General features: G+C 50.8%; 1 protein-coding gene across 3 annotated transcripts in view; it reads right to left on the bottom strand.

Moving 5' to 3' along the window:
* Nucleotides 1-14,522, bottom strand: part of ZNF831 (zinc finger protein 831) — an 86,351-nt gene that overhangs the window by 13,786 nt on the left and 58,043 nt on the right. The window contains exon 5 of one of the 3 annotated variants that reach the window (XM_053671346.1): nt 12,892-13,069. The exons of the other annotated variants lie outside the window; for them this stretch is intronic. Coding sequence (XP_053527321.1) covers nt 13,059-13,069 — 11 coding nt within the window. The 3' untranslated portion in view covers nt 12,892-13,058. Of the gene's footprint in view, nt 1-12,891; nt 13,070-14,522 lie in introns of those variants that run through there. 3 annotated transcript variants of the gene reach the window in all.

Genomic DNA, 14,522 nt, shown 5'->3' with positions numbered 1-14,522 from the left:
ACTGCTCCGTGTGCTACGGTCTGTTTGTGTCAAAACACAACAAACAAAACAAAAAGGTGTCGCGTGGGACACCACATCGCCTCACCCGGGCAGCCTCAGGGGGCCACGGGGCTGGGAATCGCCATGTCTCCTGGGTTGTAGGCGGGGGGACCCAAAACCCCCCGGAATCTGTTCGTAAAAAATTGTGTATTTATTTATTCACACGTGTTTGAACTTCAGTCGCCCTCCAGGGACTCTGCACCTGATGCAATGCACCTATCAAGACGTTTGTTCCACTGCTCACAACAGTGTTTGAACACAGTTTGATGCTTTTTCATGCTTCTGACGTTTTCTGTTTCACCTCTTCCATGTCAGCAAAGTGTTTCCCTTTGAGGATTTTTTTTTCATCAAGAGAAACAAAAAAGATCACTCACGGTGAGATCTAATGAGTAGGGAGGGTGGGGCGTGGGGGTCATGCCATTTTGGGTCAGAAACTGCTGAACACAAAAGTGTGCAGCGGGCAGGTGCGCTCGTAAATCGCCCATCCTGAAATGAGCAGACATGTAGAAGAGTCTTAAAAAAAAACCCACTGAAGCCAAACACAGCCTCTCACAACAACGCCAGCTGGTGCACTGACACAGCTGGGCTCGGAGAGCACTCACCTAGCAGGGAAGCCTGTGCTACCAGGGGCCCACCCTCCAGAAGGTGATGCTGGGTTTTGGGGTCCCCCCTCCTATCCATGTTACTTTCTTTGTTGCAACAAGCAGGGCGTTGCTTTATTGATTTGATGGAAAACTAAGAGATACATGATGCCATGAGCCCTAAAATGGAGACTGAAAATAATGAAGAAAAACCTGGCGCGCTCAGGCAAAGCCGTGGGCCGGCTCCGTCCAGTCAGAGCATATGTCTGGGAGAGGGACCTAAACCCTCGCTGTTTTATAACAAAAGTTTAGTTTCTCGGGAAGAGATAAGTTGACTCACAGCAGAAAGGGGGGGAATGTATTTTTCCATCTCTAACCAAATCTGAAGTATTTCTGTACTATCCTAATTTTTTGTGTGAAATTTTGCCTCTTCCAAGTAATCATTTCCCATCTTTTTTCTCAGAAACCACTTTTCTCCATGGTTCACATTTCTGTGCTCTTTCTCTAATGAAAGGCAATCAGTTTGAGAACACTTCACTTACCATTTTCTCCAAAAAAAAACCCCAAAACCATGTTTAGTGGGAAAGTGTGCTTAAAATCTTTTGGTAAGTTGCAACCCTAACCATGCCGAGACAATGGGCGAGGGGGCCCTAAAATAAGGGGTCGGCAAATGGTGGGGAAGCAGAAAAACCAAAGGAAGGACAAAAAAATTTTTTTTGTTCCTATTATTTGAATTATTTAGTGCCAAAATTGAATCAAGAGAACCTACTTTATTGGATCATTACTTTCCAACTTTCTTAACTCTAAATGAAAATTATAAAGAAAAGAAGTTCAGGCTTTGGCACATAATTGATGTGTTTAAGCAATTGTCCCATCATTTCTTAAGATTTACACCCCAGAGGAGGAGGGGTTACCCTGTTTCAGCAATTCTATAAGCAATATTACTTAACTAATGGCTTTAGGAAAAGAATATCTCCCCATTAATTCTGACAGGAAAAATAATGGAACAGAGCCATTATCGCGCGTCGGAGGTGCAGGAGGGGGTTGGCGGGTGAGGGACCCTGGGGTTCAGGCTGCCACCTTGTTGCTCCCCCGAAAACATCACAGGTGATTTGTGACAGAGAACGGGGCGAGGGAAGTACCAAGGGACCGTCCCCAGCCCACCTGTCCCCACTCACTCATGACAGACTAATAGTTTAAAGGCTAAAAAGCAAGGAAGAAACTTCCATCAACTTAATTTCAGAGAATTACATCACCAGCCTCCCAGGGTATTTAGCAATTCTACCTCCTCAACACCATCAGGTAAACCTTTTATCTCAGAAAGTGCCTGTCAGAGAAGTTCTCTTTCGCTTTGCATTTCTTCAATGAAAGACAGCTGCTTCGCTAATGTCACCCTCAGGGGACTTCGCCCTAAACCATGTTAGTGGGGAGGGGAAGAGGCTTCACTCTCTGCAAAGCTTAGTTAGTTGTGCATAGAATTTAAGAGAAGACTGTGTTGGTGAGAAAGGCAGTAATGAGAGGAAGGAAGGAAGGAAGGAAGGAAGGAAGGAAGGAAGGAAGGAAGGAAGGAAGGAAGGAAGGAAGGAAGGAAGGAAGGAAGGAGGAAAGAAGAAGGAAGGAGGAAAGAAGAAGGAAGGAAGGGAGGGAGGGAGGGAGGGAGGGAGGGAGGGAGGGAAGGAGGGGGGAGGAAGGCAGGGAGGAAGAGGATGGGGAGAAGGAAGGAGGAAAGTGTCCCCCTCATCCTGGAACCAGGTGCAGGCTTATTGTCAACCATCAGAAGCTCAGCTCTGCCCGGTGGATGTCATGTACACGTAGGCGAAGAGATGGAAATTAGGACATAATTTCACAATGATCAGCGTTGCGGGAAATGCCACAGGGGAGATGAGTTATGAATCATGCCTCCTGTAATCTGGCTCAAGAGTCGAATGTGACCAGACTGAGCAATCTCTAAATGCCACCTCTCAAAACCATCCAAGGAGAACCAAGATGACTAAGAAGCCCCAACCCGGCTCTTCAGAGAAAAAGTACTTAAACGACCCATCAGAGGGACAGAAAAACACTCTGATCGAAGTCTAACTACTTAACAGAGTATTTCTCTCTCCTGATGCAATTTTCTGAAAGTTTGTCTCTTCTGAATCATCATATGCTTTTATGTCAGAACTACTTTTCTTAGTGGTACCTCATTTCTTTTCTTTGATGAAAGGCGATCAATCTGAGATGGGGTTTCTTACCTTGAAAAAATATGCAGTAGAAATTCATATTTAAAAATCAATCCTTAAGTTAAAAGTGTGCACCAAGACCATGTATGTACCTAAAATTTCAAGAGCAAAGCATACGTGAGGTGAAGGAGGGGAATACAGTTATTGAAAATACCACTTAAAATCCATCCTGCCAGGATTGAAGTCAAGAGTATCTACCCTTAAGTTACCATTTTCAAAATGTCTCATTACTAAAGGAATCTGGAAAAGACGGTCGTTCCTTGAGCTGTGCTGGAGGGATTCGAGAGAGCTCATTTTCCCTCGAAACTGCCTCCCGAACAGGAAGAAAACGACGTATTTCGGGGATAACAACTGGGAAGCAAGGCCTCCCCTTTTCTCCTCCATCCATCCCGATACGGGGGAAAGCAGACTGGTTTCAGACTGGAAACACAGATGAGATAGAAAACGCTAGATGCCCTCATTATTTCTACTTCTTCTCCTCTCCTTAGGAAAGGAGCCGTTCTGAGTCTGGAGCTTCCCTCAGATCCGAATTACAAGGAGGAGAACCTAACCTGGCCAAAGAAGGAAAGAGAAAGACAGATGGGGGAACATGTCTCTGATCCCATGATGTGTTCAGGTTGTCGATCTCGCGTGGCACTTAGGTGCTCCTTCTTTTTCGTACCTCAGGGTACCTGCTGTTCCATCCTCTCTACTTTTATGATTTTTTTTTGAAGGAAGGCACGTGTTTGGTGAGCCAAAAGCTCTGTCCCACTCAGGTATTTCTTCTGAACAACACCTGATGGAAGAGCCCCTTCAAAATATTTCAGTAACATGAAATCGCGAATCAGCACGGAATTCAACCGCACTTCTTCCAACTACTCAATAACCAGGGGACTGGTACAAAAAAAAGAAAAAGAATAAAAGGGGTCCCAAATTCTCTTTAGAAACTTTTCATACCCAAATTTACTCAAGAACATAGGCTTCCGGGCTTGTTTTACAAATGTGGTTTTTCTTCGCCCAAGAGAGAAACCCCACCAGGCGGCAGATCACGCTGCAACCAAAATGCTTTCGGCCTGGCTTCCTCTTGTCTCGAGATTTCCACCTCCAAAGAAAAGGGGCACTTTTGTCCTCACAACCCTGTGGCAAGGCGACTCCAGGAGCAGAAGGCTTCTGAGCAGAAGCCTCTCTGTGCTTCCTGTGGACCCTGCCAGAACACTAAGCGGGGCGGTCATGGCCAAGGCCAGGGATAAAGGCTGTGCCCTGAGATGAAGACTTCGAGAACACTTGGAACCTCAAGGTTACCTGCACCTGCAGGCCAAGAGGCAGAACAAAGGGGAAGGGGTAACAATAGGAAGGAGGGTCCAAATTCTGCCAGAATCCTCTGACGACGCTTGTCTGTCTTCACGCCCGCCCCGGAAAGTCTACCTTTCGTGATATGGAACTGGAATGGCAGGACTTTCGGAACTTCAGAAACTACCTTAGGCTCAGAGCCCCACGCGTTAGCTTCCTCCGAACTTACTCACATTGGTTATTGCCCCCAGAAACAGCTTCCAACCCTATGAGACTAATTCAGAAATCTGATTTCTAAAATAAATAAATAAGCAAATAAAAGGCAGCCGTGGACGTGTCAGAATCACTTAGAGTCCACACTCTCAGGTCTTCACCAACCTCTCCGTGTTCCCTGAAGACTTCTAGTCTGCCCCCACAAAAGGAGTTGGTTAGCAACTCCAGCGCCGCAGAGGGAAGGGGCCCCTTTGGTCTCATCTGGAAAAGAGTGTGATGGGCGTCAAGCACCCAGACAATTCCACCCAGGGAAGGGGGAGGAGAGCGGAGCAGGAGCTGAGCCTCGAGGTCGGGGGGCCCCGACTCTGCACAGCTGACCACTGGGCCATTTTCTTGGAGGAAAGACAGCGAGGTCTGTAGGACTACCCTTTCAGATTCTCTGGAGAGAAGTCACAGGGTGTGGGCGGGTGTGGTTTCAAGGCGTGCAGAAGCAAAGGACAGCCACCCTGAGCACGGGGCGCCGAGGTCCCATAAAGAGCGAGACCACGGAGAGGAAACGCAACACCAAACCTTGAGCGTTGTCGCTGCTACTGCATTTGGGGAGTCTTCCCGACTTCTGTGGGAGACTGTGTTATTACTAAATTCACATCACAAGCCGAATGCACAGCTCAAAGGATCATGGAGTAAACTAACATAATGGTTTCGGAATAAAGTCGTTTGTACTGTTTCCGTGAATGCTGACAGAAAAATAATGAGAAAATTACACGAACATCCATCAGAGAGGAAGACCGGGTGGTAGGGGGGCAGAGTTCCGGGAGGTTCCGGTGCATCGTCCAGGAGAAGGCGGTGTCGGGAGAGCAGGCGAGCGGTGTGAAGTGGCCTTGCACCCCGAGGCCCCCGGCGGGTGGGGACAGAGCCACAGCGGGCTGCCCGGGGTGGCAGAGAAGAGTGATGGGAGTAGCCCGTGTGCTTTCCTCTCTCCAACACGGTTTCAACGTTTCTAATAAAGCAACTTTCAAAACTTCTAGATTGAGAGCTATTAGTCTATTTTACGTCCAAGATTTCTCTCAGACAGAGGACATCAAGACTATCCATTCTTCTTGCCAAACACCCCCCACACTGTATTCACCGAGAAGGACTACCAAGCACCCTCCATTATTATGAAAGCCCCCGCCAAGGAGGTGTGTCTGCCACCCCCCACCCCAGCCCCTGATAAACACGGGAAGAGGATGGGGGCCCATGAGCTACATTATAACATGAAGACCCGGCCTCAGGGGAGGAAGGCGTCCTGTTCAGAAGGCTCCCCGACACCGTCGGCCGCCCGGCGCACATTCTGAGCCAGAACAGTGCAGCTCGGATGTGTCCCCCGACCCCCAAATTTCAAAGAGGAAATTAACCCCTCCCTTCCCACGGCTGTAGGAACAGAAGGTGAAGGTGGCCTCACTGATGAAGAAATGGGTCCCAGAGCCCCTCCACCCCTGCCCGCCCCCCTCCTCTGGACGGGACTACAGCATTTCGGTTGAGAGGCCTCAGACTCTGAGAAGCAAACACCTCATCTGAGCCAAGCAACCCAAAGAGGAAAGACCGGAAGAGACACGGGGTGGGGGAGAGAGAGACCAAAATGGACTGATCACGGGGGAGTTGGGAGGTTTAGGCACTCGGGTCACCAGAACCAGCCTCCGACCCTTTTAGGGGGTAGCACATGAGAGGGCTCAGCTGCCCCGGCTGGGTAGCTCGGTTGGTTAGAGCACTGACCCAACGCGCCAAGGTGGTGGGTTCGATCCCTGATCACATACGAGAATTACCCGATGAATGCACGGGTGGGCGGGACAACAGATTGTTTTCTTTCCTCTTGGTTTTCTTTCTCTCTCTGCCTCCTCCCCACTCCCTGCTCTCAGATCAATGTTTTTTAAAAACTTCTAAAAGAGTTTGAATAATGGACATCTCAGAATCAACCCAGCCAAAGATAGGCTCCTGGCAGACTGGGCAGGGCAGAGAGCGAATCTCAAACGGGTCAGGGTTCAGAGGTGCAATCAGACGAGAAAGAAAGTTCTAGGGGTCTGAGGGCCGGAGGGCAGGGCTGCCAGCTAAGAGGTAGATGCCCAGTTCACTGTGAATTTCTAGCCATCAGTGAACCTCTTCTAGCCTAAGTCCATCCTATTCGATATTTGGGGCATACCAATGCTGAAAAAAATAATACTCATTGTGTATTTGCGATTCAAGTTTAAACTGGGTGCTCTGCATTGTGATTTACTAACTTGGGCCACCCTGCCTTGGGGCGTAGGGAGAAGGATGCTGGCTGGGGGCTGGCCAGGCTCGGAAAAGGCCGGACAAAGCCCTGGGCTGGACAGCCACCTCTTCCCCGGGCCCCAGGCTCTGTCCTCTGTGCATCTAGGGTGGCAGTGGGGTCTGGATTGATCGGAGGTGAGTGGTTACTAGCAACAAAGGTGTCTTTGGGGCCACAACAACACCCCGAGTCTAGAGGTGGTCCCAACAGCCCTCGATGTTGAAATCACTTGTTGGGGGGCTGCCGAAAGCCCTGGAAGCCCACCCCTGACCCCAGCCACAGCTAAGCTGGAGAAGCAGCAGCCCAGAGCCCTCTTATTGTTTTAAAAAACTGTAAACACAGCCTTCAGAAAGTCAATTTTGAGAGCATATTGGTCTTTATGGTCTCAGAGTACCCCTCTCACGGCCGGTTACACAAGGGACCCAGGCGATCCATTTTCCTCTCCAAGTGGCCTCTAACCCATACCCACCAGGAAGGACAATCGAGGAGAGTTCATTGTTCTGAAGGGTTTTTTTTTTTTTTCCCTAGGTGAGAAACCTTAGCTAGCCTCTAATAAAAGCAGGAGAGAAAGGCCGTGAAGAGCGGAAAGAGGCTGGCACAGATAATAACGTCTAAAAGGGGCATTATGTAGAAACGCATTCTAGAACTCAGAATGAGGCGGCCGCGCACCCTCGCTGCAGGTTCGGGGACATTTTCTAGATGAGAGTTTTGCCATGCCCATAACTCCTCTCTCAAGAATGTTAAAGCAGGGGGTAGGGAGAGAAGGAGAATGAACTCTTTTTTTCTTCTCGTTTTAAGCCGAGAGGGAAAAATAATAAAAGAGTGCAGACTTGGGCTTTCAGCAGTAAGCTCGCCGACAACCGGTACCACCGAGGAGGACGGGGGTTGACTATTTCTCCATGGGAGTCATCTCCTGCCCCTGAGGGCAAAGGGCTCTCGGGAAAACCATCCCCAGTGCTGGACGGATGCACGGCTCAGCCAGGGAGACCGTGGCTGGGTCTGCCTTTCCCCCGCCCCGCATCTGCAGGACGGAATGAGAGGTCTGGTCCCCGTGGCCGGTCGGCCCGGCCCGGGACAAACAGACAGACTCACCTTGAGTTTGTCAACTGGCTGCTTAGTGGCAGGAAAAGGGACAGCCACAGAGGGAAGACGTCTTGCTTTGGAGGGACCTCAGACAGTGCTGGAAGGAGAGGTGACTTCACGAGGACTCCAAATGGCCCGGGAGGGTGAAACACAGACAGAGTGAGGGACCAACAGATGGGCAGGCGGAAACCCCGGCGTCCTGTACCCCTCCTGTCACTTCAAGAGGGTGTTGGCCTCGCTGTGCAAAAATGGCCTTTAAAAAGTCTATTTTAAATAAGTGTCAATCTGTTTATCTCGGAAGTATCTCTCTCTCTCATAGATGAGGGCCCAGCGCCTGGCCCTGCTCCCTTGCACGGGATGGAAAACCAGGGTCCTGCGTTCCGCTCTCTTGACCGTTCTCTGAGGGGCAGACGGCTCGGCCCCCCTGCCTATCGATTCGGGGGACCCACCTGCTCACAGAGTCGGGGAGGTGATGAGAGGCGATGGAGCAGTAAGGGGTGATCAACAAAATGGAAAACAGGCTTCCGTCCAGACACGGACCTTATGGTTCTTTCTTTCTTTCTTTCTTTCTTTCTTTCTTTCTTTCTTTCTTTCTTTCTTTCTTTCTTTCTTTCTTTCTTTTTATACGTAACCACTGACCTCTGATTATAGGTTCTGGGTATGTTTTCTCAGTGAGGATTCTACTGCAGTTCATATCGAATATTTTCAAGGAAAATAGAAGTAATTTACTTTTCCAATAAGGTTTCGGTGTGGGTAAACACGCCGGTGAACTTGGTGCCATGTTGCAGCTCTGGGTTCTCTTTGTTCCAGAAATACTGATTGCACCCTGCGTTGCAGGAGATGGAACGGGGTCAGCAGAGCATCCGCGGGGCGGGGGGCAGGGACTGCAAGTGCAGGGGGTCTGAGGGGGAGAGGGACCAGGAGTGGGGCCCTGAGAGCTGCTGGCAGAGAGAAGCAGGACCCCGGTGGGTGAGAACTCGGAGGGCGGGAGGGAGGGCGGGCCACTTCACACTGGAGAACCAGACACACGCCACCGCAGCCAGAGACCCGGTCAACGTCTAAAGTGACGCGTCACATAGACAGGACGGACCCTTGACATGACGTGGTCGGGAGGATGCCCCACCTCTGCGGTCTCACCCCCAAACCCAGCAGCCCAGGCTGCCCACGAGGAAAACATCAGACCGGCCCCAGGGGAGGGCCGCCCACGAACAGGGCAAGTCGGGGAGACTGTCCCAGCCAGAGGAGACGCGGCGGCCACCATCCCACAGTGACCTGGGTGGGATGCCGGACCAGGAGAAGGAGGCTGGGACACCCGAACAGCCAGCGGCGCCGAGTCCCTCCCCTGTTGTGACGCAGGCCCCGCTCATACCACCTGAGACGCTGACATTAACAGGAAAACTGTGTGTGGCCCACAAGGAACCCTCTGAGGTAGCCTCGCAGCCTAGCTGTAAATCTAAAACTTCTAAAATAAAAAGTTGATTCAAACTAAAAGAAGCCACGTGCGAGGCACTCTCTGAAGGGCTGTGCAGGCGCCTCTCCCTGGGGCAGAGCTTTGTGGGAGGGGGCTGGGCTCTCATTGCCGCTGCTCTGGGCACCCCCAAACCCACGCGGAATCTAAACACCTTCTGAAACGCATGCTGCCTGCCTGACCCCGACTGGCCAGACTGTGCACCCCCACGTGGCTCTGCAAAGCCGCCACCGGGTGCCTGGCTTCCCTGCACTGGGTAGAGTGGGAAAGCGGCAGCCAGCCAGCTCTGCCCCTCTGAGTTGGGAAGAAAATTAAGTGTCACCTCCGTGTGGAGGCTGCTGCGTGACCTGCGGCAGGTCCCTCCTCCCAGAGGCCCCGGGTCCTCCTCTGCGATGGGAGGAGTCGACGTCTCCCAAAACGGCATTGACAGAATGAAGTGAGCCAGCACCGTGGGCCCCTGGGGTCTCTGAGCTAGGGCTCCAGAATACAGAGTCTTATTCCTCGTTGCCGCCTTTATCTTCATCACGACACACTCTGGCCTCAGTCCCTCACATGTGGTTTGTGGCCCGCCTCTGCTCAGCTAATGCCTGTGCTGTCCTGATCAGTCATCATTTTTCCAGCACACAGTAGGTGCCAAAGTAGCACACAGTAGGTCCTGTTGCATGAACTTACCCAGTGAAACTAACCTGCTTCCAAAACTCACACCACTGCGTTCCTCAAAATCATAAATTCGATCCCTACCCAGAGGCATCCCATGGATGTGGGTACCAATCCTGGGCCATCCAATGGTTAACTAAGTGTCTAGCATCTTGGGGTCCCGGGTGGAGGTGGACCCCAGCGAGGGTTCACAGTGGGCAGGGGGAACAGAAAATCTTTTCTGATTAATTCACAGCAGTTCCTCCCTCTCACCCCCACGAGTGACATCAGTAATGATTTCACTCGGCTCCACTATTCTCGCTGATTATAATCATATTTAAAAACCCGGATCGTTTTTTCAAACTCCACTTAATGTCAATTTGCATTCATCAAGGGTAGTTTTTTCTTTAAAGGGTTAGTGCTCTGTAAATGCTAAATGCGAATTTTGAAAGGAACAGGCCCTATATCTGACCCGAAGAAGGAGACGGAAGGCGTCCCTAACTTTCTGTCCCCTTTCTGCAGGGATCCCGGCCGTGGGAGCAGCAGGAGTGACGGGGGGTGAAGCCAGCTCACACACGCGTGTTCCAGACAGTTTGTGTGCTCCCGGTTACACGTGATGCCGATTTCCTGTTGGTGGTGCACACAGGCACACCCGTGCGCTCTCCCCAGGTGGTCAGTGGGGGTCACTGGGGAGGAACCGTGAGGCACCCATGTACGCTTATGACGGGCTCATGCCTTGTTCTGTGTAGATGGCAGCAGGAAGACCTTACTCTCACTGCCGCAGTTCACCATCTAACCTGAGATCCCTCCAAGGGGGCCCTGACCAAAAGGAAGTGCCGAAGCTGAAACCAAACAGTACCTGGACCTGCGCAGACAAAGGGGCACCTCGTTTCCTATCTTACAGTTGGCGGGGGGGGGGGTGCGAGCCAGAGGGGTTCGCTCAAGACGGAAGCATTGGAAGGTAGACGAGTAAGAGGAAAGGTGCCCGTCCCCAAGCCCAGAACCATCCACCTGAGTGTTTAGTGACAAGGTTCTTGAAGGGGTCTCACCTGGCTTTCTGCGTATCGACAAACAAAAGCAGGTTTTCCTCCAACTAGAATTTCAAAGTTCTATCTATAATTTTTTTGTTTTTTTTAAACTTGTTACTGTGATGGGGAGTCCACCCAGGAACAGGATTTTTGGACTGGGTACAGAGACTTGTGCTTGAGGCACAGAGGGGTGAACTAGCACGTGACCAGTGTCCGGAAAGTGGCGTTACTGATATGACTAGAAACAGACATTTTTCAGGAAAAAGATGGTGGGCTCACACCCTGTCTCTAGCTCCAGCCCGTGTGGCCAGCATGCCCATGGCATCCCTAGTTCTGATGCTTTTCCTTAGTGGTAAGAACCCACTTGGCAGCTGGGGCACCTCGATGCGCCGCTAAAAGCTGCATTTCCCAGTTTTTCTGCAGCAGGGTGAAGTCATTTTTCCCACCCCTGCACCTGCGTTGGTTTTCCGACTCTCTCGGGCCAGGCGGATGCAACAGAGGTAACGTGCTGGCTCCCAACCTGGGTCTCAGGAGTTCTGTGTGCGTCTGCTCTCTCTCTACACCCACAGGAGGCTGGGAGACATCTGCTTCCTCACCCACCTCCTCCTGTCAGCAGCCAATCAGCGTCCGTGCCCACGAGTGAGGCCTCCTAGATCAGCCAGACTCCGCCCACCTGTCAGCTGACCCCACAGACACGAGAGTAAACCCATCAAGACCAGCGGAGCCTGGCTCAAACCAGCAGAATGCCCGGCTTACCCAAAGACCCATGGGTAATAATACCTATTGTCATAAACCCCAGAGTTGGGGGGGGGGTGTTTTGTTACACAGCAGTAGCTGACTTGTATCTCAGGCAAACATAGGTTTGATATAAGTTCACTAATGCTGTATAGCAAGTAGGTGCATGGTTACCTTTGAGAGAAGACATCTGGATATATATCTATGATAATGAATTAAAATTTTTCAGATTATTTGTGCACAAATCACTGAGGTAAACATCCTACACTCCAGGGCTTCAGTCATAACCGGTGAGGGCTGGAATGAGAAGTACAGCAGCACGTGATGGCCTGGGTCTGGGGTCAGACTGCCTAGATTCGCGCTGACTTCTTCGTGGAGGTCACTGTGTGACCTCCAATCGCTCACTTCACCCTTCTATGCACCTATAGCATGAGTATAGTCACAGCACTTGTATTTCTGTCCGAAGTTTCAGGAAGACAAAAGCGCTCAGAATAGCGACTACTCCGTGGTACGTACGCCACTGGTATTAGCTGAGGTGACTCTCCTTCCTAGTGTTAGTAAGATAACATAAGATATTACAAACAAGTTGTAATATGGCTGAGCAATTAATAGAACTGAAGCTCAAGAGTAAAAATGTCCCTAATAAAGATTAGAATGAGTAACTATTTAAAATAATGTGCAAAGAAACATAGTTGCTCTCAAATACCCCCCTGGGATGGGGTCCTCTTTCAGATTCGGGGTCTTTTGCTGCCTCTGTTTGTGTTCACGTGAAGAAAGCATCCCTTCTGCCCACGCTCCCGAATTTTACTTTCGGAACCTCGCTCGGCCCCAGTCGCCCCATGGCGGGTGCTTCTCTGACCACTCAGGAGAGGTGGCGTACTGGGGACCGTGTGTGCCCGAGTATTAGAGAGGTTTTACCCCCAAAATGTACCCTCCAGAAAAGGAGCAGTTTATCTTAGGATAAAATCCTTACCAACTCTCTCACTTTAAAGGCAACTCTCCCAATTACTTCGTTCGGAATTACAAAACACTGTTGAGAAGGACTCATTAGCCTGAAATGCCAATCAATGCTGGCTGGGGGTCACTCGCCACTATCGCCTGGCAAAATTGATTTTTAAAAGATGATGGGAAGGAGACCTTTAAAACAAATGTAGTCATTCTTCCTGGGCATTTGGGACACAATTATAAGCACTGAATGTTGTAAACAAGTCTCTTGAAGTCTGCTTTTAAAAGCAAAATAGGACATGTTTATTTGGTGGAAATTGCGAACCGGCACCTACCGGAGAAATAAAAGCGACCGTCTTAACGTTACCTAAATGGGTTCTCATGGCTGTGGGTAGCTTTCTATGACGGCATTGTGCTCAGCTTCTAAAAGTCCTCCATCTCAAAGAGTGGGGATGAAAGTGAAGACGCGGGGCTCTGAGAACCCCATTAGATGACTCAAGAGAGTGGCTCTGGCGATGACAAAGGCCATATCAAAGACGCTCGCTGCAGGTTCACCTAGAAGGGCGCTGTGAAATGTGAGCAGAGAACACAGCATCACCCAACGAATACTTTATGTAATGGGTGGTTGAAAGGGGTATGTGAGCCCAGAGGAGTACATTCCATATGGGGAGGGGAAACTTGCCAAGTTCACCTACAGCGTCGTATGTGTTCCCAGTCAGCCCCCAAACCCCTTATAGTCTTTAAGTGGAGAAAAAATAGGGTTGCTCCTGTGCTGGGAATCTGTAATAAGTAGCTGCGCTGCGTGGCTGATAGATAACTGGTGTCTTAGGGTTTTGTGTAGGTGAGTTACTGAGGGAGTGAGAGAAACAGGAAGAAGGTAGACAAAAAGCCCGCAGGGGCCTCTGGAGTAGGAACTACATAGCAAATTTGTCCCACCCAGAGGGACTGAATGGGCACATGTCTGGGTGTGTGCTGGGAGCCACGTGGCTCCCTTCAGCAGGGGGCGGTCCTGTAAAGAAGGGGACAGACAAAAAAGTGAGCAGCTGTCACCCTTAACCTCTAGGATGTGGGCGTGAGGGGTTCCTGGCCTGAGCCGGGATGTGGGCGGGGCGCCAGCAGCACCCCCTGCACCCAGCTTGCACCTGGCTGCCTGTGCCACCTCTGGGGTCTCCTGTGCCTGGGAAGCGAGGGCACACTGTGATTCACGTCTGTTGTCCAGTGACTTTGGCAGCCTGAGCCTCCTTCGGAGAACATCCCTGCTCAGCAGAAGTTGGCTGGCCTCCTCCCATCTTGGGGAGGGGCCAGAGTCCACAGGTCTGGTCCCACAGAAGAGACCAGACAGGTGACCCGAACCTCACTAAGTCAGAGTCAGAGCTGGGGCTTCCACCTCTCATTCTACCATAAACACTCAGCAGGTGGGAGGTAAGCAGGGGCCATGGAGACCACCACAGATGTAGGGGTGCAGGCCCCCCAGAGGAAAGCCATCTCAGATGGGAAGAGAGATGCCCAGGGTCCTGGTGACGTCATCCAAGTCTGCAGATCCAGCCCGGGCTGCTCTCCGCACGAACAGACACATTCCCCATTGTGCTTCAGCTTTTTTGAGTTAGATTTTGGTCCCTTGCTACCAAGAACTGTGACTCATACCAAAATGTTCTTCTGACTCTTAACAGGCATTACTCATTTTCCTTGTGCCCCAGAGAATAAGATGGGTGGGCACCATGGATACCTGCTGACCCCCGTCACCCTCCTAACCACATCAAAACAACTGTGGGTTTGCGGACTTCTCTCGTATCACCTTACAACAGAGACAGACCTCAAATTCCAAAGGGACTGTCTGCCCCAAGCCCCTGGAAAAGCATCCGATGTGTTGGTCTCTGAGAGGCCATACGCCTTTGATGAAAGGAGCCAGTCTTTTCTACAAAGACGCATTTCCAACAGACGTTGGTTAATCCCACTTCCCATTCTCCCGGGCCAAGAACCAGAGAAATCATCCTTTCCCTCCATCTCTGACCACGCGGA

The sequence above is a fragment of the Artibeus jamaicensis genome, unplaced genomic scaffold (genome assembly GCF_021234435.1).
Source record: "Artibeus jamaicensis isolate MK-2021 breed Jamaican fruit bat unplaced genomic scaffold, CSHL_Jam_final contig_685, whole genome shotgun sequence".
Lineage (NCBI taxonomy): Eukaryota > Metazoa > Chordata > Mammalia > Chiroptera > Phyllostomidae > Artibeus > Artibeus jamaicensis.
Note: the sequence above shows the minus strand (reverse complement) of the source record. Positions and strands in the feature narration are given on the sequence as shown.